A 26,483-nucleotide genomic window follows, 5' to 3' on the forward strand; every position below is an offset into this window, starting at 1 on the left:
ATCTAATGATCTGCTGGAGGCAGGAGAGAGCAGAATGGGAGGACCAGTAAATTCCTTCCAGAACCACCCACAAAGAGCCGCTGGAATGCAGAGTGCAAGTATGCAATGGGAAATTCCTTTTAGAAATAGGACCCTTTCACTTAATTCAGCCTTGCAAAGATATGGAGGGATACACGAGCAAAGGCCACTGTCCTTTCCTTGCAAAACAAGGTCTCTGCACGCTCAGATCTATCCAGGAATACTACCTGGGCAGGTTACCTGTTTAATGGTGAGCTCCCATCTTCCCTATGAGAGAACAGCTAAAAATCCTTTGCTCCTGGCCTGAGATAGTCACGGCCATTTGGCAGGCTCCCATCAGGCACGAGCTCTGTGGCTGGTGCCGCCCAGCAGCAGCCCTGCGGAGGCAGGGCATCTCCTGGGAGCAGGGCTGTGCCGTGGACCTTCTCCCCGCTCTGTGCTGAGCAGCGGATGGTGAGTCAGGTTGAGGGCCCAGGACTCACTGTGTGACTCAGACCTGCCTGTGACCATGCCAGGCTGCTGGGTGACTGCAGCATCCCTGCACAGCCCCAGGGAGGCAGATAAATAACAGGAGCGGCGTTGCCTCTTGGTCCTGTGGGGCTCTCCTTGTTGGGGAAATACTGCCTCCAGCCCCAGTGCTGGGGAGATATGCAGGCTTGGAGAATGCACAGATCATCACTATCGTTGATGCCTTGTTTCAAGGCACACTTGCTTATTCAAAGCATTTTGGTCTCTTCCATCACTCCCACCTTCCCTTACACCTCTTCCTCCACCTTGAGAGTGAAGGATGGGTCAAGAAACAGCACACAATGGTCACAGTGAGGTTGGAAGCACCAAACAGTGCGAATGGCCTAAACGTAGCCACAGAAATGCTTAAACTTAGTTTTCCCTCAAGTGCTTATGGGCAATGAAAAATCCCCAACCTTCTTTTCTCCTTGCTTAACTGGAAGAAAGAAGGAGGAACAGGAGTGAAGACAGACCAGTTACCGTTTCTCATAGCTTATGCTTAAGCAAAGAAAAGCAAGCTTTCTACTACTCACTGTACAATTAAACTGCAGAGCCCACTGCCACCAGATGGTGTGGAGATCAAGAGAGTAAATGAGCTCAGGAAGGGGCCCAATAACTTCAGGAAGGAGAGCTTTCTTGGCAGCTATTAAAAATGATGGGCAGACTGCAAGTCTTAGCCAAAAAGCCTCTTAGCCAACCAATGGCACAGCCAGAGAGGGAATCCTGCACTTACCAGGTTATATTCTCCCACAAACATCTGCTCCTGCCCACTGTTGGAAGTAAAATGTTGGGGTAAATAGCTCTTCTGTCTCGTATCATACAACAGATATCGTTACACTATAGTTATTGGACTCCTTTGGTCCAGTGTTAACTCTCATTCCTTTCTTTTGTTTTTTGACTCAATTTGACTCTAACGAAGAAGGACAATTTACACAGAGATGAGATTTTTGCTGACCTTTTTTAAACAGCATTTATTGCCAGTTTACTGAAGCGGTGGTTCAGAGTCTGCAGGTCACTATCTACTTTGCTTTGTGCATCAGGTAGAAGGTGGCTGGAGTGAAGGGCAGGGAATGAAAAGTCATCACAGTGAAGACAGGTTCCCAGAAATCACACATTTCTCTTCGTGCTGTGGGCAAGTGTCTCCACCTCCTTCATGAAGCGAAGGCACAGCTCTTCCTGCCACGGCAGAGCCACGCATTGGACGGCCACTGGCAGCCCTACAGCTCCTTCCACAGCCTGCAAAAATTAAGCATGGTGCTGAGTCAGAGCACCAGAGCACCTGGGGAGGCACAAGAGAGAACTGTCTTTTGATGTTACAGGAAGAGAAGACAAAGGAAGACATGCAAGGGGACAGTTGTCAGGCTGTTGTACACCAGTCTAGCTGCACCACATGCAGGGTAGTAACATGGTGTATGCAAACTGCATTAACTAAACAAGCTCCCACTCTCATCAGGAGATGTAAACAAGGCTTGGGACAATGTGCCAGAGGTGTCACTGCACCAGTCATAACCTTCTGCTAAGACTTCAGCTCTTTCTCTACTGACCTCTTTCAGCCTCTTATCCCAAGGGTCTCCATAGTGCCCTCGGTAATGCTTCAGTTCTTCTTCGTCGGCTCTTGTGACCATGCTGACCGGCACCACCCCAGCAGGGAAGTTTAAGACATTGTATAAATTGGTATAGGAGGTCGCAGCTGGAAAAGATCACACAGAGCATGCAAAATGACAAAATTTATTGTGCTGGGCCAGCAATGACTTTTGGATGATATTTTGGGTTGCAGGAATTGTAGACTGGAGTTGCTGGACCTAAAGAGACCATGAAAACATGCTGCTTTCAAAGGGACTTTTGATGGAGAGGGTTTGAGGGCCACATGGCTGCTGAGACCAGAGAGAAGAGACCCATGCCTTCACCTGTCAATCAGGTGGAGTTTAGATCTGCTCTGGGAGAGACAGGTATGAGTATTTGATCTGATTCAGAGTCTGCATCTGTGTCTTCCATACCCCAGGGAAAAATCCCAGCTATCTTTTCAAGGTAATCCAGATGTCCAGTTCTGTAACGTCATTTTTGGGATTTTAGATCCCAAAGGGCCATTGCTAGAGAAATGGAGGACCCTGACTGTTTGCTGGAAGCTATAAAAAATTGCCTTTTTCTACAAGTCACAGGCAACAAGCCTTTCTGCTGTTTGTAAAGTCTTGGGAAATGTAAGATGGCCACTTTCAGAAGAGCCTGGCCTTGTACTCAGGTCTACCACCACTCTGACAACTATCCTCACAGCCACTCTCTGCTGCAAGAGTAACTCTTGGGCTTTTTACGGGACAGACGATGCAGGGGAAACTCACCCATGAATGACTGGGACAGACTGGGACAGCCACTAATTGCTGCCCCATAATAATCCAAACACCTGCAGCTCAGATGAGGTGGGGGCATGAGAAGACCCACCCAGAAGAGACCTCTCTTTTGCTTTCTTCCCCAGAGGGAAGACCAAGCACCACACATGGTTTGGAGAATGTCCAAGAGACCAAAATATCTTGCTCCAGCTCTGCCCACAAACACCACCATGGATGCATCCAGAGACACCTCAATGGAGATTACCAAATAGCTTCCCAGCGTAGCCATGGTTAAAGGCTGGCCCCAGCGCGGGACAAAGAATCACATCCAGCCTTAGCTTTCTCCATTTAGCAACGAATTCAGTGCGGTAATCCTGGAAGGAAAGACAGAGGAGATGACAAACAATGTCTGTTGGACAGCAGTGGCAGATCAATGCCTACAGCATGGGAAAAGGATGAAAAAAACCTTCCTGGATACAACTGAAAAATCAAATCAAATCTGAGCTGTGCTTTGAAAGAGCCAATGATTTTGTTCCCTTAGGTTTCCTGTCAGAATACCATGTGCTGCCCAGACCTAGAAATTAATGCTAGGTGGGCATTTCAGAGTTAATTTTTTCGAGTATTAACCCAATCCTTCCTATGAACAGTTTTGTCTTTGAATTTTATTGAGTGGAGATCAACAATAGTTTGAAGAATTATGTCTAGCTGACTAAAAAGTAAAATTTCCTAAAAAGCTTTGGTTATTTTGGTAGAGGAATCTAGAAGACAGGAATTCAAAATATTTTCACAAAACCTTCTTTCATTCAGCGTCAGGATACAGGTAAGAAAAAGCAGCAGCAAGAGACAGCTAGGCAAGCCCAAGGTTCCCCCCCACCACCCCCGCAATGCAGGAAGCACAGCTTCAGGCTTGTCCTGTAGGTGCAAGTGAGATCTAGATCTGTAGTCTGGTTTACCACAGCTTTGCTGAACATCAGGCAATGAATGAATCCATCCTCAAAGAGCTGTTCACTTTGTCTTAGTAAACAGACATGGATGGACCACAGTATGGCTGCTTCTGCAGCTGTATTCTGCTTACAGGGACACATTTGTCCCGTGGTCCAGCCCCTGTTCTGCACAACTCTCTCACTCCAAGTTTTCTGTGCAAGGGTCTTCCACATCTCTCACGAAAGCCCCAGTCACGAGGCTAGTTTTTAGTCTGACCTCAATTTCCATCTGCAGTCTGAGATCCTTCCTGCTGAAAGCTCAACAAATGAGATGGGTTTCCAGGAAACACAGTCAGTGTAGCTAACCCGATTTTTTTTTGCTGAGAAAAGCTGGTCGCTAGCCAAAAGTTTTGAATCAGTTCTTGTTTAGAGTAGATGAAAAAAATGTGAATATGATTTCACTAAAGAAAAACAATCCAACATATCTCTGAGGCTGACAAATCTTTTTGAGAGTTTTCTTTTTGGTGGGTGTTTGGTTTTGGTTTTGTTGTTTTTTTTTTTTTTTTGCAGGGTGGGGAAGAATCTGTTTTCACGTAAAAAATACCCCAACCCCATTTCCTCCCGAACACTCCCATCAGCCCAGTGACCAGGCAGATTTGTAGGAGTTTTTCTCCTGCCCTATAATCTGTCAGACCTGCTGCAAGTAAGCGTGCGCGTCCATTGAGTGACGGGCACTGAAGGAGTCTGCGGGCATGTTTCTTCTCGGGGAGGGTTGCAAGGCTGTCGCAGGGAACACAGATCCTGCCTTGTGGGAGGACACCAAAACAGCTCAGCTGCTTCAGCCTTGCAAAACACCAGCTGAAAGGGGATACAATTGCTCTCTATAAATAGATCAAGGACAAGGGAGGCAGTGGAAAGTACCAGAGAGGAGAGGTGCTATTTAAGCTCAAGGACAGGAATAAAATGAGGGTAAACTGGAAGTGAATAAACATCACGGGAAATATGAAGGTTTCCAACCGTCAGAGCAGGGAGGAGAGGAGCTGGCCACTAAAAACAAACGCAAGCATAAAACCCAACTGGTTTTAAAGAGGAACCTGATCAGTTTGTGGGCAGCACTGGACTCAGTTGTCCAGGAGAACGCTTCCTGTCCTATGTTCCTGATCCCAAAGGAGTTCATACAAAATCCACCTAAGTAAAAGTGTTCACAGCCACAATTTTTGACTCCTAAGGTCTCTGCTTGGTAGTTCAAGCATGGTCTTAGCTCATGACAACAGCACCTAGTGTCTGAAATGAAGGATTTGCACGAAGAGACAGAAAGAAGAAAAAATGAAGCCTCATCTTTAGTGGCTGTTATGCTATTTCTGCTTAGAAAATGCAGGGCAAAGGATAATCTTTCTTCCCCATCCTCCAGTAAGTAGAGACCTCCACATGAACATCTACTGCCTTGAGCTCTTATCACTTCTTGCAAAGCTTGACTTTCAAAGAAAAGCCTAGCTGCTTTATTTCCACATGATCCATTTCCAACCCCGAAACCATCAGAGCGCTGAAAGCAATTGCTTAGAAACTTTAGGGATCTCTCACTATATTTAGTAAGGAAAAAGAAAAAACCACATTACCTCCACTGCTGCATGCTGATCCCAGAGGTTTTTGGCAGACCTGGAAAGGTGGCAGAATTAATCAGCTTTGGGACTGTGGCAACAGAAAAGAATTAACAAAATGCACAGACAACCCATTGTGATGGAAACCACATGAACCTTCTGGGAACAAGCTGTAGAATCACCCAGCTGATTCCACTGGGTTCACACGTGCTTACAGGTACATCAAAAGAGCTTACATTAAAGCGTGCCACCATGTCCAGGGGCTCTGGCACCTGGACAAAGATCATGGCAGTCTTCTAAATTCACTTGCTCCCAGTTTGGTGTGTCTCTGTCTCTCTTGGAGGGGCAGGTACTTCACACCACACTGCACCCGCATGCAGAGACCTCTGCATAAACTTGGCACATGGTGCTCTGGGTACCAGAGTCCACCTGATGGGGAAAGTACCCTGTATCTCTCTGTGCTGATCTCCATGGAGACATCCTAGCCCTGCCATGACGAGGATCCTTGAGATCTTAAAATAATCTCTGGCTGCATAGCCCTGGATAAGTCTGTGCAAGCCCAGGTGGTGCTAAGGCAGCGTGTATTCATCTGGCTCAGCCTGTGCTGCACAGCCCCATGATAGGGCTTTGCACAGTGAGAAGGCATCTACCTGCATGAAGAAGAGCTACTTCAGTGTGTCTTACCCCACTCCACAGAGAGCGCTGAGATCCCGAGCGATTCGTGGGTACTTTTGGAGGGAAAAGAAAAACTTGGGATTAGTCAACAACAATGCAGCTGAAATAGCTGGCTACCATGCGACTGCATTTTGGGCACACTTCTTGTCCTAGCAGAACTGACTCTGAAGGACAGGTATGGTTTCCAATGAAGTGGTTTTACTCCCACATTGATTTATATATTTAATCACAACAACCCATGCCAGTAAGGCTCTAGACCACACTGCTAGCCCTAGAGATCATCTTCTCGATGTGGGGATGCTGTTTAGATCCTTGCTAGTGATATCCATCCTCTTGGGGCCCATTGCTGGATGAGCTGTATGGCTCATGGGTTCCTGAGAACAGATCATATTTAGACTTCCCCACGCAAAACTCCCACAAAAGGCTGTCAGATCCACTCCATAAATTCAGCCTGGGTTTAGAGACTAAGTGTATTTCACTATGAAGCCCATCAGGCACTTAACATGAAGCAGCAAAGTACTCCCAGAAGGGAGCAGCCTACCTCCCTGCATGCAGAAACTTCCCCACCTTGCAGATTTCCTATAACACAGATGAGATGTCTACACACTTACTATGGGTTTCAAAATGATAGCCAAGATCCTTTTCACCAGAGTAGGAAGTCTGTAAGTACTGAACTGGGATTTCAGGTTGGGATCCACGATGTCTCCTTTGCTGGAAGGGCAGAGAGTGAAGGAGAAGTCAGGACAAGCCATTTGTGCCAGAGCCACAGCAAGAGCAGCGCTGTTTCCAAAGCAGGGTTTGTCTTAGAGGGGAGTTGCTAGAAGACAAAATCTGCCTGTTTCAATCCAAAACCCTGAACAAGAGATGCTCATGGGGTTTAGATGCTTGGGTATAAATGCTCACTGCAAAAGTTATAAAGAAATAAGTACTTTACTGCCTATGTTGTCAGGGCTGTAAAGGCTCTGGAGTGCTTTGCAGCGGTGGGGCCACTTACAACCCTGGGCATGTTTCACCTTGAAGTGAGTGAGCAGCTGGGTGGGTGTATGGCCGTTAGCCAGGGTTAACCCACTGCACCTCCATAGGAAGTTCTATAATGTGTGATGTTTCCCATGTGCCATGGACTAATCACACACATAAAACCAGTTGCCACAGCACTGCTGACACATGGTATCTTATTACCCCTCTGTGTTATCCGTGTGTGTGAACTGCTCTTGTAAACTAGCTGCTGCTCATGCTAAATTCATCCTTCCAGAAGTTGCTCCTCTGCTGCTCATTATTCAGTTTGCACCCACAAGAATATAAACACTCTGGATGCAACCACTGACTATGCAGTGCCAAGTCTCATGGCCAACACTGGAATGGGGGTTTTACTCACAAGCAGTCCACCAGATGAGCAGCACCATCTGAGAAAATCCCTCTGGTGAACAGCTCGTCTACCATGTAGTCAATCTTGGGTGGTGCAAAGGGAACAAGCTGCAAGAAAACCATCCCCGTTCAAGAGGCAACAAAGATGAATGATTCATAGATTCCTCTGTGAACCTCCCTGCCTCACGAGTGAGGTGAGTGGGAAGTGGTGGGGAGCTTAGGCCCTCCTTGCTGCTGTAGGACAGCAATACCCCATTTTCAGAGGAACCTGGGTTAGCAGCATCTGCCCACTGTCCTCTCCCATCTCTGAGGCATTGACACATATTGTGACCTGGCACAGGCTCCATTATTAGAGCAGAATTCTCACATATTAGAGAAGAATTTTTAGAGGCTTCAAAACACCAAGTATTTTTAATACATTTGCATCATTGGAACAGCTCCCATATAGAAATCTCCATTGGCGGAACTACAGAATAATTTAGGCTAGAAGAGGTCCCTGGGGGATCAACTGCTCCAATCCCCTTCCCACTCACCCACCAAGAAATCTGTTAACTGCGTTTAACAGCTGAGGGATCGTGGAAACTGTTGCGAGTTTGATATTTATGGGAACACCAAACATGATGGAAAAAACAGTGCTTTAGAAAAGGGGTGACTTGGAGATATCTGAAGGTATTCTCCTGCCTGCTATGCCAGGAATATAAGCAAGATTACTTTGGTTTTGGGAAACAAACTATTGCATTTGCCTTCTTCTTCATGATCCTTGCAGCAGGGAGGGATTGTCCCTGTTTTGTGGACAGCAAAAGTGGAGATGGGAAGTGACTTGTCCAAACTCCCTAAGGAGCAGGATAACAGCTCCAGGCAACCACAGGCATGAACACCCACCATATGCCCTGCATCCTGAAGGAGCTTTCTTGTCTGCTGGATGGCCCGTTTCATGCTGGGCGAAGGCTGGAAGTAGCCGTCTCCTTCATAATACCCAATCCGAAGTGGCTTTGAACTGGTGTAAACCTGTGAGAAGAGGAGCCATCACTTGCACACATGGGATGTACAACATTGGACCATTCCCAGGGCTCATGGAGGCAGCAACTGAGGTCTCCTGTGTTGGAGGAATGATGGGAGCAACAGGGATGGTGGAAAGCAGCGTTGTCCAGAACATAGGTCTGCAGTAGTGGTCCTTGGTATGGTCTTTCTGACACCACCTCCTGCCATGTGAACATGTCCCAGCTTTGTGATAGCACCTGTACAACCCACATGCCTGGGATGCCTGACTATGGACAGAGTTCAGGGGCCTGCTCCTCAAGGTAAGCAACTGGTCTGTATTGCCTGTGTGTCAGGGACAACTGAAGGATCCCAGGATCCTAGGTCCTGAACCAGAAAGACATGATCAGATGGTAGAACCAGAAAGCTAATGATAAAGGGCAATGATTTCTTAGGTCAGTGACTGTTAAATCAGGCTCCAATTAAAGGTGTGAGGGTTGAATTCCTCTGATCAGGAGAAATCAGCTCCTTAAGGGATTGGGCCAGGATGGAGCCAACAAGCTCATTCTGGACATTGCCAGGAAGGGAAGGGGTTGGTATCTGGCAGGTCTCATCAAGGCAGGCCAACAGGGGCCTGCCAACCCTGCTGTGTGGTGGCTTCTTGTGGTTGCTCATGCTGGCTGCCCTCTATTCATAAGGACACTTGCTTTGCTGGGTCCTTCACTATGTTGAGACGTGAAACCAGATAGGGATCTCCCAAGATCTCACTTTGTTGCTGGGCAAATGGAGGCATGGGATTGCCTCTGAGCCTTACCTCCTCATCGAAGGGGATGGGGGGCACGGTGGGGTCCAGCCGGAACATCTCCTCACAGAGCAGTGCCTTCATGCAGAGGGCCAGGCTGTCCACATCTCTCGCCATTGGCCCCAGCATCCCTGTCACTGCAAGCACAAAGGTCCTATCACTGCAGGCGGATGGGCTGGTGCTGTCTCACAGTTACTGGTAGGGGCCCAGCATGGAAGAGTTTCATTTGGGCCAGGGAAGAGGAATGGGGAACAAGTGTAATGTGCAAGAAGTGAGCAAGGAGGTCCAGCAAGGATAATCTGTAAGTCCTAGAGCAGAGGCAACCTACTGAGGCTGACCTTCTGGGCCAGGCTTCTGCAGCCACAAGGTCCCCTCAAGAGCAGCGAGGACTGCAGCTCTCCTGCCGACAGCAGTACCGCCTGGCAGCAGCTGAAGCCAGCACAGCCTCCTGAAAGCATCTCCAGTGAAATATCCCGGGCCTTTGGGATGCTCCTCTCACATTTCTCACTGCTACGCATTGCATTGCCTGAACAGGTATTGCTTCAGTTCTGCTCAGAGTCAGCTGACACCTACCACCATCCAGAACAGAATAAATGGTGCAAAAAGGTAACAGCACAAGGCAGGCCCTTGTCTAATAGATCACGGGTTTTGACTGGCCATGAGACACATAATTGAGCAAGCACATTTGCTGGCACTTAGCAGTAGGAGGAGATGTAAGAAGTGAAGGTTTGACAGTAGTAACATGTCATCTGGACGGACTTACCTGATTTCATTCCTGTGATAGAAGAAACCACCCCCAGTTTGCTAGGAACATAATGGGAGAAGCAGATTAGCAGCAGCTCTCGCTGTAACGCAAGTCACCATGCTGAGTTGCAGACTTTCCATTTGCCCCCAGTCAACATCTAGGAGGGCAAAAGGTCCTGCAAAGACTTGACACTTTCTAGCCTAGGAAGATGTCCATAGTCTGTAAGCTGCTAGGGGCTAGAGACAGTTTTTATCATCTCCTTTCCCTGGTGCATCTAATTCCTCACCTGTGAACAAACAACCTCTGATAAACAGAAAACTTACAAGCAAAGCAAGGGCTGAAAAACATCTGAAAAGGAAATGACACTGTAGTACTTGCTTTCAGCTTCCTGGCCAGGGCTATTAAAAATGGAGTAAGTCTTTGCTGTGTTAACAGATGGAGGTCATCACATGTCATTAATAGAGCCCTTAGCTGACAAGGGAACAGGCAGTTTAGGGCACTAACTTAAACCTGGAGGAAACCACAGACACTATTGTGAAGTTTGATGCGCTGTGGGGACACTTTGCAGTCTCCACAGTGGGTGGAAGAAGAGGACAGATGTTGGGATGTACCTGATCCTGTTGCCTGTGGGTTTGAGCCCGCAAAGCCCGCAGAAGCTGGAAGGCAGGCGGATGCTGCCAGCTACATCCGACCCGATGCCCAGGATGGAGCCTCCCCCTGCGATCAAAGCTCCCTCCCCTCCTGAGGACCCCCCGGGGCTCTTGTGATGGTTGAGAGGGTTCAGCGTTTGGCCGAAGATGAGGTTGCTGCAGTCATAGCTGGAGAGAAGAAGATCAGGAGGTGAGTGAGGTACTTCTGTCTCTGCAATACAGGGCACAGAGCATCTGTGCAGGGATGAGTGTGGAATTAATCCCAGCAGGTAGAATCAGCATGAAGTAGATTTGTTGGGACAGCTGAATTTAAGAAGAGGCATCCAATATAAGAGAAATAATTTCAGATTGAAAGGAGGAGGCAATTAACTCAACATGCATGATTAGCTTGGACAAGGGCGGGAGCTTGTACATGCAGGCCCACCCTCTCTCAGATAGCAAGAGTCACATGTCATAGTGTTTTAATAAAGGCAAACATGCAATTACTTTATCATTGTCTGTGGGTTGTTGGTTTTCACGAAGGGGATTGCCCCCTGGCTCTTTAGAACATGGACGATGACACTGTCTTCTTCCTTCACTTGGCCCAGAAACTTCACCATCCCTCCAGAGGAGACGTGGCCCTTGGGGATGGGAAGCAAAGCTCTTTAGGTACCAGGAAAGATGCTGTTTGGAGCTGTGACAGTAACAGACATAAGTCCTGATACCTCCTGTGACAAAATTCCCACCTAACTATTCTGACAGAGAGAACAGGACCTGACTACCCTGAGGAAAACCAGATCAAAGCAGGTTACAAACTTCTGCAGAAAACAGAATTTTCATCAGAAGAAAGGCAGGTTTGCTGGTCCCACAATATTTGGTCCAGAACATCCTTGTCTGAGGGAACTCTTAGACAGTCCTGATGAGGATGGGATGGCCTGTTCCCAGGCCAAGAGGCAGGGGAATTAGGGAGGTACCTTGCAGTTGATGTGGTCTTTGATGCTGATGGGAATGCCATAGAGCAACCCCTTCTCCTTCTGCTTCTTCAGTTTCTGGAGCTGATCTTCACAGCCATGAATGAAGTCTGTCACGCAGTTCACCTCCCGAGTCACCTCCAAAGCCTTTCCAGAACAGAGAAGAGCAGCAAGACAGATGAATGGATGGAAGGAAGGAAACAGTATTTAAATTGAGTTTTCAAGCTGAAAATTCAATCTCCTCAAACCTCCAGCATTCATTACTCAGACCTTACCTATAAACTTTAGATGTTTCTTGCTGGGCTAAGTTTCTTCCCTGAATCTGTGTCCTACTTAACTTGCCCATAAACCACCCTTCAGACATCACAGTATTGACAAATTGTGATCCCCAGCACTGCCAGTTCTCTCAGGAAATGAGCTGTTTATTTTAATTTGAAAGCCCCCACTGCAGAAGAGCCCTGCAGCATCTCTCCCGTGCTGGAGGTATCACTCACTTTGCCTATGTAGGAGTAGAGGACGCTTTCTGGGGACAGGGACTCCTCCTTCAGCTTCTCTGCCAGCTCCACCATTGTCAGCGAGAGGATATGCGCAGTCTGGGTGCCTGGGTTCTGCAAAGGGTAGGAAATTGGGTGCAGACAGAAGAAAACGACAGAAAAGGCTGGTGTTGAGGCTGCGAATACCCATTTCTAACATGTGCCCAGCCATGATCTTGAATGGAGAATTTTAGGAGACATTCCCCGTAGAAATGCAGACCTCCCACAGAGCACCACACGTGCTGGAGTGAGGAATTCGCTGACGGGGAATTTGCTGAGTCTTGGTTCATAAAAACAGAACCCAAACAGGCAGAAAACTGCCTGTTGACTGGAGAGTTGCATGAACCTGCAAGAGAGGTTTGACCTGTCTGTTTACTCTCCTGCAGGCCTTCACCCCCCTTCTAACTCATAGACAATGTGTTGAATAGTAGTTTAACCAGCTGAAGTTTTACAAAATTTATCATTAACATGGGAAAAAAAAAAGTGTGTGGGCTGTTTGCAGCCTACCCTCCAAGAAAAGAATGGCAGTAGGTATTTATTATGGGTTTAAGACAAATCCTGAATCCAAGGTCCTGATGTCCTAAAATCCTGGTGCTTCTTTAGCTGGGCATAGGCAGGACAAAATGGCTTTTGGTCACAGATGCTGGAGGGGTGTGAAGCCCCCCTGGTACTTTGAGGATGATGGGGCAGACAGGTCTCTATGGAGGGGCAGAGGTAAGGAGGATGGGAGAAGAAAGGCTTGGCAGTAGGGATGGATGAGGAGAAAAGGGCATAGGGACATCTGGGGTGGTGATGTGATTCAGAGGGTCCCAAACTCGGATCCATCTTTCGTCTGCAGGATTCCCTCAACAGGTCTGTATTAAAAAATACTTCTTTTACTCTGTCTTTACGGGAGGTTTTTTGTGACAATGGAGGGTGATGTCCCTAAAAAATTGATGATCCAAAACGTGTACATGCCCTAACCACCATTCAAAGAGGGATCGATCAGCACTCCCCCATTTCTTTGGTTACCCAAAATACAATTCCCCCTCCCCCACACACTTTCCCCCAAATTACCTCTTGCTTAAACCTGCGAGCTGCCTTCTCCATTCGCTCCAGGGCCAGATCCCGTGTCCTCCTCGCCTCCTCCATCTTCTGCTGGATACGCTTACGTCCCAGCCATTTCAGTAGCACAACGGCTGCAGCTGAACTGCAGAGCAGAGCTGAGAGGGTGCGAGGGTCTCCCCATGATGGATCTAGGACCTGCCACAGTCGCTCTTGGGTCATGATTTCTCCCCCCGACACCTGGCTCTCCCACCTTCTCCTAAGGAGGGCTGATGAACAAAGACTATGCGATTCCCTGCTGTGCAAGATCAGCTCTGAAGCGGAGTTGCATTAACAAAGTCCAGGAATGGACTTTTTAGACCATGGACTTTGAAAGGGTCTGCCTGCTGGAGGAGCATTGTGGGTCAGGCTGCAAAGCAGCACGCTCTGCTCACACTGGGTTTGGGGGGTGTCCCCCAAGGCTACAACTGCCCAAGGCTGTGTCTCCCCAAGCCACTGGCTACTGCTGTACCTGGCTACACACAGGGGACAGAGCTGATTAACTAAGCTGAATGTCTGCAAAACCCAGGTCTGGGTTATTCCTTCTATATCCACGTCTAATAATTAATTAACATTTAAGCCCGTTAACTAGAGGTGCTCAGCCATCACCTCCGTCCCTCAGGCAGCAGCATGTGCAGCCCTTTGAGCCTGGGACAACATAGCTCTGCTTGTCCTGGGGAATCTGGTGCAGGGAGAGAAATTGCATCTATTGGAGAGGAGGGAGCTCCAGAGGACCAAGAGTATGAAGGTGCAAGCAGGACACAGTGACTTTGGAAAGGCAGTGTGGAAGCAGCTGTCTGAAGATGCCTTCAAGGACTATGACTGCTCTATGTCATTTTCAAGCCAAGCCCCTTTGAAAAGACTTTTGGCAACCCAGATCAGGGGGTGAGCACTTTTGGGAAATCCCCTCCGACGGACCCGACATCCTATCTGCTCTCCAGTTTCTAAGCCATCTTCCAACCTGCACAAGGCAATGGAGCTGGACCACATAGCCTTACCAGCCCCAGGAGCTGCCTCTTGCCACGGGTGCTCCCCACCTACAGGACTGTCCTGTGGCTTACTGTGGAAAGGAGGGGCTGAAAAAAAAAATCAACTTTCTCTCAAACCTTGAGGGTCTGCAAGCCCATGGGGAAGGAACAGAGGCTGTGCGTCTGGAAGTTCGTTGTCAAGATGCAGGGCAACATTGCTATATCTGGAGAGATGCTGTCTCTGCTCCAGGCAGTAGGGTAGCAGAGCTTGCAAGGAGGCTGCATCCAGGGTAGTCATTGCTCTCTGGTGGAGTGGTCTTGTTTGGCGACCGAAAACCAGTGACTGTGCTGCTGTCATGTTACCTTGCCTGTTACAGACACATCCCATGGGATTATTCCTGTGGCAGTAGAGAGGGAACTTAGGGAAGAGGCAAGACCTTGTAGAGAAATTGGTTGCTGATTGGAAAGGCGAGGAGGATCCTCCCTGTTTGACCAGGATGGAGAGCAAAAAGAGCCAAACAACTCAATGTGGATGTCACCAACCTCTCCCCACTGACTGTGAGGATGTGGTCTTCATTGCCCCATCCCAGCCTTAAGCTTCAGTGCTGCCATTCCCACCCACCTCCCTCTGTCCAGGCTGGGCTGGGAGCAGCCTGCAGCTGGCCCTTTTTGGCACCCTTGAGTCCCCAGAGCCACACAGAAGCTTTGGCCCTGCCCGGTGCTGTGTCCCTTGGCAATGGGCACAGCTCGCTGGAGGTCTTCGCTCAGGGCTCCCAGTGAGGAGCGGTTACTGGTTCAGGTCCACTGGTGTCTCCGTTGTTTGGACTCCTGCACCCTGCCCACCTCTGTGCCAGGGAGAGGTTAAACCAACAAAGCCATGCAGTGCTTGGCTCTCTGGGACCATGGGTGCGGGTGGCATTGCCTTTCCTGCAACAAACTCCTTCAGGTTTGAGCTTTAAAATGCAAACAGATAAACCTCATCCAGCATTTTGTGTGTGGGCAGGGAGTACCTGCAACTGGGGAAAAACCCCACCCAAGCTCTTCTGGGGCTTGGCTTTACATAGCATTCAGTCCTGGGATGCCTGGAGCTCCCTCGCTCCTTGTTCCAAAGCCTGCTGATAAAGGATCAGGGTACTGGGGGTTGCCTTCTCGTAGGCTGGGATAAACCTCTTCAAGGGCTGGGCAGAAAGACCCCACGCTTTTGCATGACTCTGGTTTAAACAACAATACATTAAAAAACCCCACCAAACATAAATCCTGCCAGAGCTTTGTTACAATCTGCCTGTGACGTTCCTGCATTGGGAAAATGCTTTTGCATTGTGGTATCCCTTTCTGGAGCACCCTTAGAAACCTGTTGGGAGCAGCTGGCACTGCCCATACCAGTATCAGCAGCTGCCAGGAGCTGGAAAACCCCACCGGAAAACCTGGCGTGGCCCCCTCTGCCAAACTGGAGGAGAGGGTGTGTGGGGCCATCTGACCCTAACATGCTGCTTTATATATGCAGTACTGGGAGCTGAAGCACTTCATACCTCTGGGGAAGGCAGGAGGAGGTGCCTGAAGGAGCGAGGAGTTAATGCTCACTCCAGATTTCCCCTCGCTGGTGTGCAGTGTGCCAGCAGCCCTGGGCTGTGGGAAGCAGTCCAGTGCCCTCCTTGCTTGCCAGAGCCTGCTGGCAGGCTCAGCTTTGACCTTGGATTGCTGGTCTGTGGGAGGGAAAACACCGTATTTCATCCTCAGGGAGCTGAGGAGAGGGGGGGAATACCCTTTTCCTACTTCTAAATAGGAGTCTGAACATCTTGGACAAAACCAGTCCCCATGCCTCTGTTTCCCCTTTTGTAAGAGACAGATCATGTTCTTGCACTTCCCTGGGGGGTGCTGAGAGGGTTATTAAGATCCACCCCAACCTCCCCCACGAACACAGACCCAAAATAACAGACTTTCCAATAACAAACAGCACTGTATTAGGACGATTGGAAGTGCTCCACCACCACGGAGCTCGCCTCGCTTTCCCCTTGCACCCCAATGCCAGCAGCCAGCCCAGCCATCACCGCATCCTCGCGGAGGCCAACACGAGTCCTGTGGGTGAGCCAGACCACAGGATGACCTGTGCTGATGTTGGCTGGGATCCTGCTCTGGCCGAGCGCGCGGCACTCAGAAGAGCCTGTTTTTCTCCAGGCTGAGTGTCTCCACCTCCTTCATGAACCGGAGGCACAGCTCCTCCTGCCACGGCAAGGCCACGCACTGCACGGCCACAGGCAGCCCCACGCTGCCACGAAAAGCCTGCGGCACAAACAGAGGGTGAGAGGGCAGGGGGATGGCCAGGGGAAGGGATGGGGATGCTCATGCCTCTGGGGAACCTGGCGTGACTCACCTTTGCCAGGGTCCGGTCCCACCAGTCCCGAAAATACCCTTGGTAGCCCTTCAGCTCCTCTTCATCCTCATCTGTCACCATCGTGACAGGGACCACACCGGCAGGGAAGTCCAAGGTGTTGTAGAGCATGGTGTAGCTGACTGCCACTGCAGGAGAGGGGGAGCTCGCAGTCCCAGCCCAGGGAAAGCCGCCGTGCCCCTCCGTGTACACAAGCTTCCAGTTAACGGGGCATTTGGACTGAGAATTCAAGGGCTGCGGGATGGAAACCTGCCCCTTGGCTCCCACATACACCCTGGGGGGTTGTCCTGGGTGTACCCCACAGGCTGGAGCTGCAGGTGCCCCAAGAGCTGAGCTCTTCCCATTGCTGGCCAGGCCCTTGGGGATGCGAGGGGAGGAGGAGGAAGGCTTCCCATGGACACTGGTGGAGTGCCGCAGCAGGGACACGTGGGAGGCAAAGGTCCCCCGTCGGCAGCCCTACCTGAGAGCTTCCCAGGGTAGCCAACGCCAAGAGCCGGGCCCAGCATGGGACAAAGCATGACGTCCAGATTCAGCTTTTTCCACTGGGCGATGAACTGGTGACAAAACTCCTGAGTAGGAAATGCACTGGTGGTCAGTGGCGAGGATGTGCTGTCCCATGGCTGCTGGCTGAGGCTCTTCCTGGGTGTCCAGCTGGGCTCTCAGCCCTTCCTCAGGAGCAGCCATCAGGCCCGATCCTGCTAAAATCCAGCAATGCTTTGCTGCTTGGCCAACAGCCCTTCCAGTGTACAAAGCACCCTCCCCCCTGCTAAAACTGGAGGTGGAGAGAGATTGAGTGTGGGGGCACATGGCAACCTGGGACATGGGCATGGGCCTTGAGGAAACCAGAATGGAAATAAAGTCAAGTCTGCTGCAGCTGATGGCCTGCGTTTTCAAGTGTAGGAGTAAAAAATTCAGGTCTGATTTGGGATCATGAATGTCTCTGTGTGTTGTCCTAATCTTTAAATGTGCTGAGAACTTGTACATCCAAGTGAGATCTGTTGTGGAGTGATGTATGTTCCTACCTCACTTCACCAGCGACTTGATCATCTCCAAACCTTGGTGTGTACTGAATCTGCCTCTTCCCAAAGAGAACAAAAACTATCTAACCCCAAATTGCAATACTTTACCTCAATTTCATGATGAAGACTCCAGACTTCATCCACTGTGCTGAAAAAGAAACAAAACCAATGAAAGGCATCAAGAGGTGCTGCAAAGAGCAGCTTTAGGGGCAGGGAAGAGCATCAAAAAGCAGATGGGCACAAGTTAGCTCTGCTCCTAGCGCTGTGGCCAAGGGAAGAGAGGACTTTGCCAAAGTCCTGGCTTTCCTTTGAAGGGCTGGGGCTCTTATTTCTGCTTCTGCCCATGATGGAGGGCTGAAGACAAAAGGCAGATTGGTGCAGTGCTGCTTTGGCCTGACAAGTGTCCAGCCCTCCTACTGCCGCTGTGCTGAGGAGGTGGAAGCCCGGGCACAACATTTCTCAAAGGCCAGGCTGTGTGAGGTGGACTGATCTTTGATGTGGGGACACAGCACAGAATACACCCTCTCTGCTACAGGATTTGAGTCCTTTCTCACCACTAACTGCCCAATCCTGACATTGCAGCAAAGAAGAGCAAGCCTCCTTCCCTGTGCATTTACCTTCCTTCTGTCTTACAGGGTCCCTACCTCATGGCATGACAGATGCATCAACCAGTGCTGAAGCCAACACTGTATTTCATTCCCACAAGCTTCATCCAGTTCTTAAGCAAGAGGCTGTGAGCCCTTGCCCTCATTCCCATCCTCAGTACTAGAACAGTTTGCCAGACCCTGCAGGGTTATGGTGCTGACATAAACTGCTCTCGGTTTGCTCCCACCCTTGTGTTTTCTGCCTTTATTTTCTCAGACACGTGCAGCTGGGGCAGTATCCCTAACGTAGCAAACACTGCTGCTCTCCAAAAGAGAAACCCAAATCTTCACACATCTGCTCAGACTCAGATTTACTCACTTTGCTCTCATACTTCTTATGATACCTGAAAATCGAGGCACCTGAGAAGGAGAAAGTAAAAAAGAGAAAATAATTTACATTCATTCCAGCCCTGTCTTCTGAGACAGCTCTGTCACAAACACAAGCTGCTGACTCAGCATTCAGGCAGGACTTAGGGATTTTCCCCAAAGTGGGAAGAGGAAGAACAGAAATAGCATCACTCCAGCTTGGAGATGTGTCTAAGCACAGCCAGGAAGCAATGCCTAGAGACTTGTCTACGATAAAGTCTTACTGCAATGGGAGACAAGTTATTCACCACCTATTGCTTAACTCCATCTATGCTAGAAAGAAATGGACCTTACGAAGGGTTTGGCAATCCAGGAGGTGACAGTTTTTAGCCAGTTTGGTGACTTCGCCAGCCAGAACAGCAGCCCTGTGCTGCTTTTCTCCAGCTCCCCTTTGCTGAAAGAGAAAAGGGTATTTAGCTGAGCAGTGTTAGGAAGCAATCAAAGCAGATCAGCTTTCACAAGGCCAACTCCTCTGAACAGCATATCTAAGTGACAAAAAGAGGTTTGCTCTGGGCTCCTCTCATTCTTGCAGTATTTATAGGATATCAGCAGCCAGTTTCCTTTCATCTGTCAAGGCTGGTAACAATCCCAAAGAGACTCAAGGTTCAGCTGAATCACTTGGTGGTAAGCTCCCAGTAAATCCCAGTGCATATCAGCCACTATTTACATCCAGTAGATCTGCTACCTGTACCCAGATGCTAGCCAGACCCCAGGGAGGACTTTCATAGAAAGGCACTGATCACATCAAACCATTCCCTGCTATACTTACAACTTCTTGAGAAAGGAGGTGCCCCCATCTGCAAACATTCCCCTGAGGCAGAAGTTAAACACCACGTAGTCCACATTCGTGAGTTCAAAGGGCACAAGCTGGAAGGAAAACAGAAGAGGAGTTAGTGGCACAAGCACAGGCAAGCTGTGTGGGAGAAGCCATCGAGGGCTCGCAATGGGCCGAGCTGGGCTGGGGATTTCCTGACAAGCCCTCAGGAGAACCTCCAGCATCTGAGGCCACCAGGTCCTCCCCATCCCATCCATCCTTCCCTGAAAATGCTGTTTTCCCTTCAAGCAACAACTGATGAGTCAAAAGATACAGGATGGGCTTGGCCCCGTGATGTCCAAGCAGCCTCAAGGCACAAAAGTCCCTCCAAAACTGGCAGTGGGTGACAGAGAGCATGAGTCTGTGCTCCCCACTTCACTCTTGATCCTTGTGCAAGGGTGAGGGGGAGGCGCACAGCCACGACCATGCCTCACACACAGGAGATGACTTGCTGAAACGGCAGAGATGAGGAAGGAGACAACCTCTGCTCAGCACCCCAGAAACCTGAGACCCCAGAAATAGGTCTGGGTCAATATGGGACTGCTTGGCTATAAAAGATCTGCCATCCACAACTGCCCTTTTATTTTCTCCTTAGGTCCTTGTTTCCAGATACTAGAACAGGAGGTGGCTTTCCATGCAACATGCAGTAGTTCTGTGGAACTGCTTGCCAAAGGATATGATGCAGAAGAGGTGAAATTGGCTTAAGAATAGACTGAACAGGCACTCGGAAAACAGCTCGTCACAGGCACTGAAGAGAGGTGGTCCATCAGACTCAGGAGTCACGCTGAGCTGACAGTAATCATACACCACCAGGACTGTAAGCTCTCTGCGGGCACTGCCTCAGGGAGTGGATTGCACAGCACCTAGCACCATGTGGATCTCAGACAGGGTGTGAGTAAATACACCCACGCTACAGACTAGTCATAACAGCAGTGTGTCTACTCCCCAGCACGTGTTACGATCAGGGTGGGCTCCCTTCTGTGTTCACCAGCACCTAAAGAGCACTGAGATCCTGCTGAAAGGAGAAATCAAGTTGCAATATAAAGAATTTCTCTTTTCCAGAAGCAGCATCTACTTTCATCAAAGCTGTGGGAAGCTGAGTGGATTCCAGGCCCTCCTTCCTTGCCAAATTTGCTTGATGTTCACCCATGGGTCCCAAAGACATGGTAGGAAGGAAGAATAGATGCAGCATGACTATTGGGTTCATGCAACACCCTACCGTGTGGCCAGCATCCTCCAACAGCTGCTTCGTCTCCCGGACAGCACGTCTCATAGCAGGGCTTGGCATGGTGAAGAAATCAGTTTCATAATAGCCTACGCGGAGGGGCTGGGTGCTGGAATACACCTGCAGGGAAAGGGAGAGCGCCAGCTGGAAGGCCGTCAGCAGAGTCAGGTGTACAACAGTACACGGGTAATTCTGGAAAGCAGCACTTTTCTTGCCCACGTGCCCACCCACAGTACATGGCAGCTTAGAACAGGTCCTGGAGGCCTCCCATGAGCCACTGCCATCTTCAGCCTAAGCAATGGCAGCTCTTCTCAGAGACCTTCACCCCCTTTGAGGTCCTTTACCTCTTCATTGAAGGGAAGGGGGGGCACTGTGCTGTCCAGGCTGAACATGTCCTCACACAGGAGTGCCCGCATGCACAGCGCCACGCTCTCCACGTCTTTTGCAATCGGCCCCACTGCCGAGACCACTGGAAAAGACCAGAAGAGAGCATTCATGGCTGGGGGTCTTTCAAGCGCATGTCCTGCAAAAGCGGGACCTCTTGGCATCATTTTGACTTAGTCTAGTGTTGGCAAGTGTTCCTCTTTCAGAATTGGGCTGGGGATGCCTACACGTGTCTTCCCACCAGCAGGTCCATCGTTACGGACCCGGAGTTGTTATCCATCAATATGTGCCCTGATGTCTCCATTTCATGATGTACAAAATTAAATAAAAAGCTTTGTCAATCACGACACAAGGACAACATAAGATGCCCCCTTTGACTGCTCATCCCACCTCCCACGAAGCAGTGGCAGACAACGCAGCAACCTGGGGGTTACAGGGTGTGTCGAGGTTTATGTGTGACACAAACTGCTCCTCTTGACTCATGCATATTCCAGTTTCTCAGGAATCCCAGTATGGGGGTGGCTTTCTGAAAGAGTCCCTGAAAGGGAACCTGCTTCTCTCTCTGAACGTATTGCAGATGGTCCCCCATAACCAGCTGAGGGTCCTTCTCACCCCTGCCCTACTGCCCTCCCTGGGGGACAACCACCAATTCCTACCTGCCTTCTGCCCAAGGACACCAGACATTATTCCTTTTTTACTGCAAAGAAAAGAGACACACAAAATGCAGCAGCTGAGTAGTTTTCATTGAAGGGAAGAGACTTTAAGCAGTAGCAAGTGGTAATGAAAACACTGCCCTCCCTTTGCAGATGCAGAGGTTGGCAGAAGGGCCAAGGGGAAGCCCAAGAGAGACCCAACCTAGGCCAGAATGATTTATGGCTTATCAGTCAGGAACACCCACCCCCTTATCATGCACAGGGAGACTTTTCCCTATCTCCATTCTGGGGGAACCAATGCTTCCCTCCATACAGGCCCCCAAAAATGTCCAGGCAGGAGGGAGAAACGAGCCCTTCCCAGTTCCTCTCAAGTTTCCCCTTGCCCACAGGAGCAGGAGCATCCCAGCACAGCGGTCAGTCTCACCCAGACACATCACTGCATTACTCACAGTACCTGAGTCTGTTCCCAGTGGGTTTGAGCGCACAGATCCCACAGAAGGCAGCAGGGAAACGCAGGCTCCCTCCTACATCTGTCCCAAAGCCCAAGATGGACCCACCTCCTCCTACAAGTGCCCCTTCTCCACCAGAGGAGCCTCCGGGGCTTCTGGTATAGAGCAGAGGGTTGAACGTCTGACCAAAGATTAAGTTCTTGCAGTCATAGCTGAAGAGAGAGAGAGAGATTGCAAATGAGAGGAATGTAGGTATCTACCGATGTGGACCCCAGTCACTAGAAAAAGACCTTTAGAAGGTAATTAGGTAATTCACCAGTTGTTACATTGACATCACTTAGTCTCAGGGAGCTTCCCAAAGCTCCCACGAAGACCACCAGCCTTTTCACGGCAGCCCCAGGACCTGGATTCACTGCCAGCTAATTTCAGTGTTGTCAAGCCTTCCCCAGACAGACCCTCTGGCAGCACAAATACATCAAGCCTCCTGGAAAGCCTCCCTGTTCAGGTGGTCCTGAGTGCCACAGGACATCCAAAGCAGCCCACCTAGAGCAGGTCCAGGCCCCCCCGCCCTGGGTGGGGGGGTGCATTGCTGAGCTCCTGCTTGGGAACAGGCCAAATGCCCACTGCAGCAATATTTGAACATCAGACTTCCCCAGGAACTGGTGCAACATCTGATAATCCCTGGGGCAACCTCTCTGTGTGGCTTTTTTTAAACATGGTCAGTCGTAGCCGCATCACCATAAGGAAGGCATTTCATACGGCTTGAGCAACAGCCAACCATGGAGGAGCTTTGCCATAGTTCTCTGGGCAGGACAGAGGGAGACTAGCAGGGTAGCTGTCCAACAGAGCACGCCTGACCTCACGCCATACCAATGATGTCAAGAGTGGTCTTGCCAGATACAGCAGAAGGTTTGGGGGCAGGACAATTTAAGGTCATTAGCTTAACTAGCTCACCAGCTTCTTCCATGAATATGTGTTTGCACTTTATAGTTAACAGGACCATCTCTGATTTAAAAAAAAAAAAAAAAAAAAGTGATTTAAAAACACCCAGCACAGGAAAGAAGGGCAGCGATTTCTCTCCTCTTCTCCTCGTCTTTTGCTTCTTTATTTCATTTGGAACCAGAGTTAGTTTTCATCCTTAGTGTCAATGTGTTTACTTTTTAAAGTGAAACTTAAAGGCTGGGTACCAGGTGTCGTTATTTAAAAAGAAGTGGGAAGTGAGAATTAGACTTGATAGAAACTCTCACTTGAGATGAAGGAGGGAGGGAGGACTGCCGCCACACCACAGGAATGGAGCACCCACCTACCTGATGAGGGACTGGGGAACGTTGGTTTTGACAAACGGAATGGCCCCCTGTCTCCTGAGCACCTGCACCACCACGCTGTCCTCTGCCGCGGGTTTATTGAGGTTTTTTATAAACCCTAACGTGGAATCATGACCCTGGGAACACAGGACAACGAGGTTTCCAAATGGAGGACTGCAATTCCCCCTGCCCCTATATTCTTATCTATAAATACAAGCATGTGCACGCACCTCCAACAACCCATCCATCATGCACACGTTGCATAGTGTATTGGTAGTAAATCCAACCAGCTCTGTATTGGCTCGTATGGGAGATGGGCAACAAACCCCATCACCTGCCAGAGCAGGACATCCCACATCAGCTATGATAAAGTCAAGCCAGATGCTGAGGTCAAACCTCCCCCCAGCACCAAATTTCAATGCACAGGGGTCTCAGGACACATGTGGTATCATGCTGATGGTACCTGGCAGTCGATGGAGTCTTTGATGCTGACGGGCACCCCGTAGAGCAAACCCAGGTTCCCCGTCACCTTTGCTTTCCGGAGCTGGGTCTCGCTTTCCTGCAGATACTCCGTGATGCAGTTGGTTTCTGTGGCGATTTGGAGGGCCTTGGGGAAAGGAGGCAAAGCCCGCAGGTGGGACACAGCCTGCAGCATTGCATGACAGCCTTCTGCTTTGCAAAGGACACCTGCCTCTTCCCCCTTTTCCACTTCCCCATCTGGGCAGTTGATATCACAGCAGCCCTTTCTGTTCCTTTCCAAGATATTTTCATGCCAAACTCCAAAATGTTGTCCGGACACAGCAGGGCCATAGCACCAGCTGGTGCACGATGGACAGAGGCACTGAGCCCAGCAGAATACCAAAGGCTCTTGATGGAGCTTCTGGGGTGGCATAAAATGATAACCCCAAAGTGGGAACCCAGGAGGTGATCAGGGCATTATGGCAAAGCAGAGAATGAAAGTGGACATTGAGTCTTTGAGGTTCACCAACCCATTTGGAGATGGAGGGAAGACAACAACAGCACGCTGCAACTTCACTATAGCTACACCTGCCCCTGGGAAGGTACGGGCTCTCCAGATGCTGAGCATGCTGCTCCCCTTTGCTCCAAACCAAGCCAAGAGCCATGGCAGCCAGATGCCCAGCTCTCCTCTTACTCACATAGAAGTGCGGAAGGGCCCAGCGCTAACCAGCGAGCGGTGACAGCTCAGCAGCGTTTAGACCAGCACTTGAACCTTGTGCTGGGCTTCTCCCAAGAGAGCCAGCCCCACTGTGCATAAGACGCTGCCCCACCACCCTTGCTCCTCACCTTGCCCACGTAGGCGTAGAAGACATGCTCCAGAGGGAGGGAGCCATCCCGGAGTTTCTTGGAGAGCTCCGGCAAAGGCAGAGAGAGGATGGAGACCATGTTCACGGAAGGATGCTAAGGGAAAGGTTGAACAGGCAATGACACACCTCTACCTCAGCTGGTGGGCTCCTCCTCTCCCCTGGGGCCCACTGTAACCCATGCAAAAAATATCTGCCATTCAGCGGCCAAATGCAACGTCTGCCTCCAGACCACAATCCTGCGCCTACGCTGGTACCAGGGAGCATGGTGCGAAACCTGCAAGGCGAGTAGTCACCCAGGCTTTCTAAAGCCGTGTCTTCCTGGCCAGACTGGTCTCACCAAGCACTTGCTGTTTAAGAGAAAGCCTTTGCGCAGCCTTTTTCAGACAGGTCTTAGCCAGGCCTGGGGGAACCGCTCGGTACAACGTTCTCTGCTGAATTATAGTGGGAATCAGCAGCACGGTTATAGACATTGCTCCAGCAAGAAACGGAGCTGGACCTGGTGCCAGCTCTTCTCCTGGCATCACCAAGATGCACACACACACCAGGAGCCCCTCCGCTGACAGCAGACAGGTCCTTTTTTTGGCCAGCAGAGATTTCCCTGCCACCTACTAAACACCGCGAAAAAAAACATCAAACTCATCCCCCAAGGTGGACTCCGAACCCGAGCGAGTCCAACCAACCCCAGGTCGGGCACTTTGATGGGACGGTCACCTGGACACCCCGGCCCCGGTGGCACCGCACCCCGTCCCTGCGGGCAGCGGCCCCGGGCTGCCCGGCTGCACTTCGGCCCCACTGATAACACGGTGCCTCTCGCCTTTCCCCGCAGCCGGCCCCGGCCTCCTGCCATGGCGGAACGGCCCGGGAAGACTGCAGCCGAGGGGCCGGGGTTTTCCTCCCCTCCCTGCCCGTTACCGCTCGCCGGCGCCTGCGCCGCCGCCCGTTATCCCCCGCCGCCCCGTCCCTTCCCTCCCATCCCTGCTATTGCTGCGGGGGTGGGGTGCGTGCACACACAGCCTTAAAAAGGAAAAAATAAACCTAAATCCCCGTGGGCCAGCTCCGCGAGGGCAGCCCAGGAGCCGCCCCTTGCAGGCAGACCCCCCCGCCCGCAGGCAGGGCTGCCGGCCGCTGCCCCGGGCCGTGCGAAAGGGACGGGGCACGGTGGGAGCCGGGGCCGGGCGGGCGGAGGCGGGTTTGCCCACGGCAGCCTCCCCCCAGCCCGAGGTGGGGCAGCGCGGGTCGTCGCACCCACCTGCTCCCGAAAGCGCCGCACGGCCATCTGCATCTGCACCAGGCTCCGCTCCTGCCGCTGCCGAGCCGCCGCCACCCTCCTCCAGAGCCGCCGCCGCCGCCGCCATCGCAGCAGCAGCAGCAGGCTGGCGGCCGCGCAGCAGAGCAGGGCGGGCAGGGGCACCCGCATGGCGAGGGCTGGCGGGCCGGGCACCCCCGCTCCTCCCGGGGCCAGGCGCACCCGCTCCGCAGTGCCGACGTGGGGAAGAGGGAGGCAAAACCCGGGCGGGATTCCCGGGCGGGAGAGGGCTGGGCTGGCTGGAAAGAGGATTTAACAAGTTAGCTGCTTTACGAGCAGCAGCACGGGGGGAGGGAGGAGGAGATTTGGGGGCAGGAAAAGCTCCTGGATGGAAACTCACCCCTCCCTGCGCTGAGTGGTCGCTCTCTGATAAGGTTTATTTATTTTGCCGTTCCCCAAGGGAGGCTTTGATCTCCCTGTAATTTTTCAGCCTCTCTGGGGATAGGCTTGGCCAGGAGTATCAAAGGAGCAGGGGGGGAGTCCCAG

General features: G+C 50.8%; 2 protein-coding genes across 3 annotated transcripts; both read right to left on the reverse strand.

Moving 5' to 3' along the window:
- Window positions 1-1,632: 1,632 nt before the first annotated feature.
- Window positions 1,633-13,334, reverse strand: LOC137666232 (vitamin D3 hydroxylase-associated protein). Its single transcript, XM_068406038.1, has 15 exons — window positions 13,125-13,334; window positions 12,030-12,143; window positions 11,539-11,682; window positions 11,072-11,205; window positions 10,547-10,753; window positions 9,954-9,994; window positions 9,203-9,327; window positions 8,293-8,418; window positions 7,421-7,518; window positions 6,657-6,756; window positions 6,055-6,098; window positions 5,389-5,428; window positions 3,115-3,223; window positions 2,070-2,215; window positions 1,633-1,761 (listed from the first exon to the last, which is right to left on the reverse strand). The coding sequence occupies exons 1-15, from the start codon at window positions 13,332-13,334 to the stop codon at window positions 1,633-1,635; spliced, it is 1,767 nt and encodes a 588-aa protein (XP_068262139.1).
- A 2,743-nt stretch (window positions 13,335-16,077) lies between these two features.
- On the reverse strand, window positions 16,078-26,172 carry LOC137666286 (fatty-acid amide hydrolase 1-like). 2 transcript variants are annotated; one of them, XM_068406145.1, is made up of 16 exons: window positions 25,941-26,148; window positions 24,672-24,785; window positions 23,830-23,973; window positions 23,597-23,700; window positions 23,370-23,503; window positions 22,068-22,274; window positions 21,617-21,657; window positions 20,921-21,045; window positions 20,571-20,696; window positions 19,307-19,404; window positions 18,832-18,931; window positions 18,491-18,531; window positions 17,636-17,675; window positions 16,969-17,077; window positions 16,491-16,636; window positions 16,078-16,399 (listed from the first exon to the last, which is right to left on the reverse strand). In XM_068406145.1, exons 1-16 carry the CDS (start codon window positions 26,044-26,046, stop codon window positions 16,271-16,273), a joined length of 1,764 nt encoding a protein of 587 aa, XP_068262246.1. In that variant the 5' UTR covers window positions 26,047-26,148; the 3' UTR covers window positions 16,078-16,270. The 2 variants fall into 2 exon arrangements, with proteins under 2 accessions (XP_068262246.1, XP_068262247.1); XM_068406146.1 differs by lacking the exon at window positions 23,597-23,700 and having other exon boundaries at window positions 25,941-26,172.
- Window positions 26,173-26,483: the final 311 nt, after the last annotated feature.

This window comes from Nyctibius grandis, chromosome 8, assembly GCF_013368605.1.
Source record: "Nyctibius grandis isolate bNycGra1 chromosome 8, bNycGra1.pri, whole genome shotgun sequence".
Taxonomy (NCBI): Eukaryota; Metazoa; Chordata; class Aves; order Nyctibiiformes; family Nyctibiidae; genus Nyctibius; species Nyctibius grandis.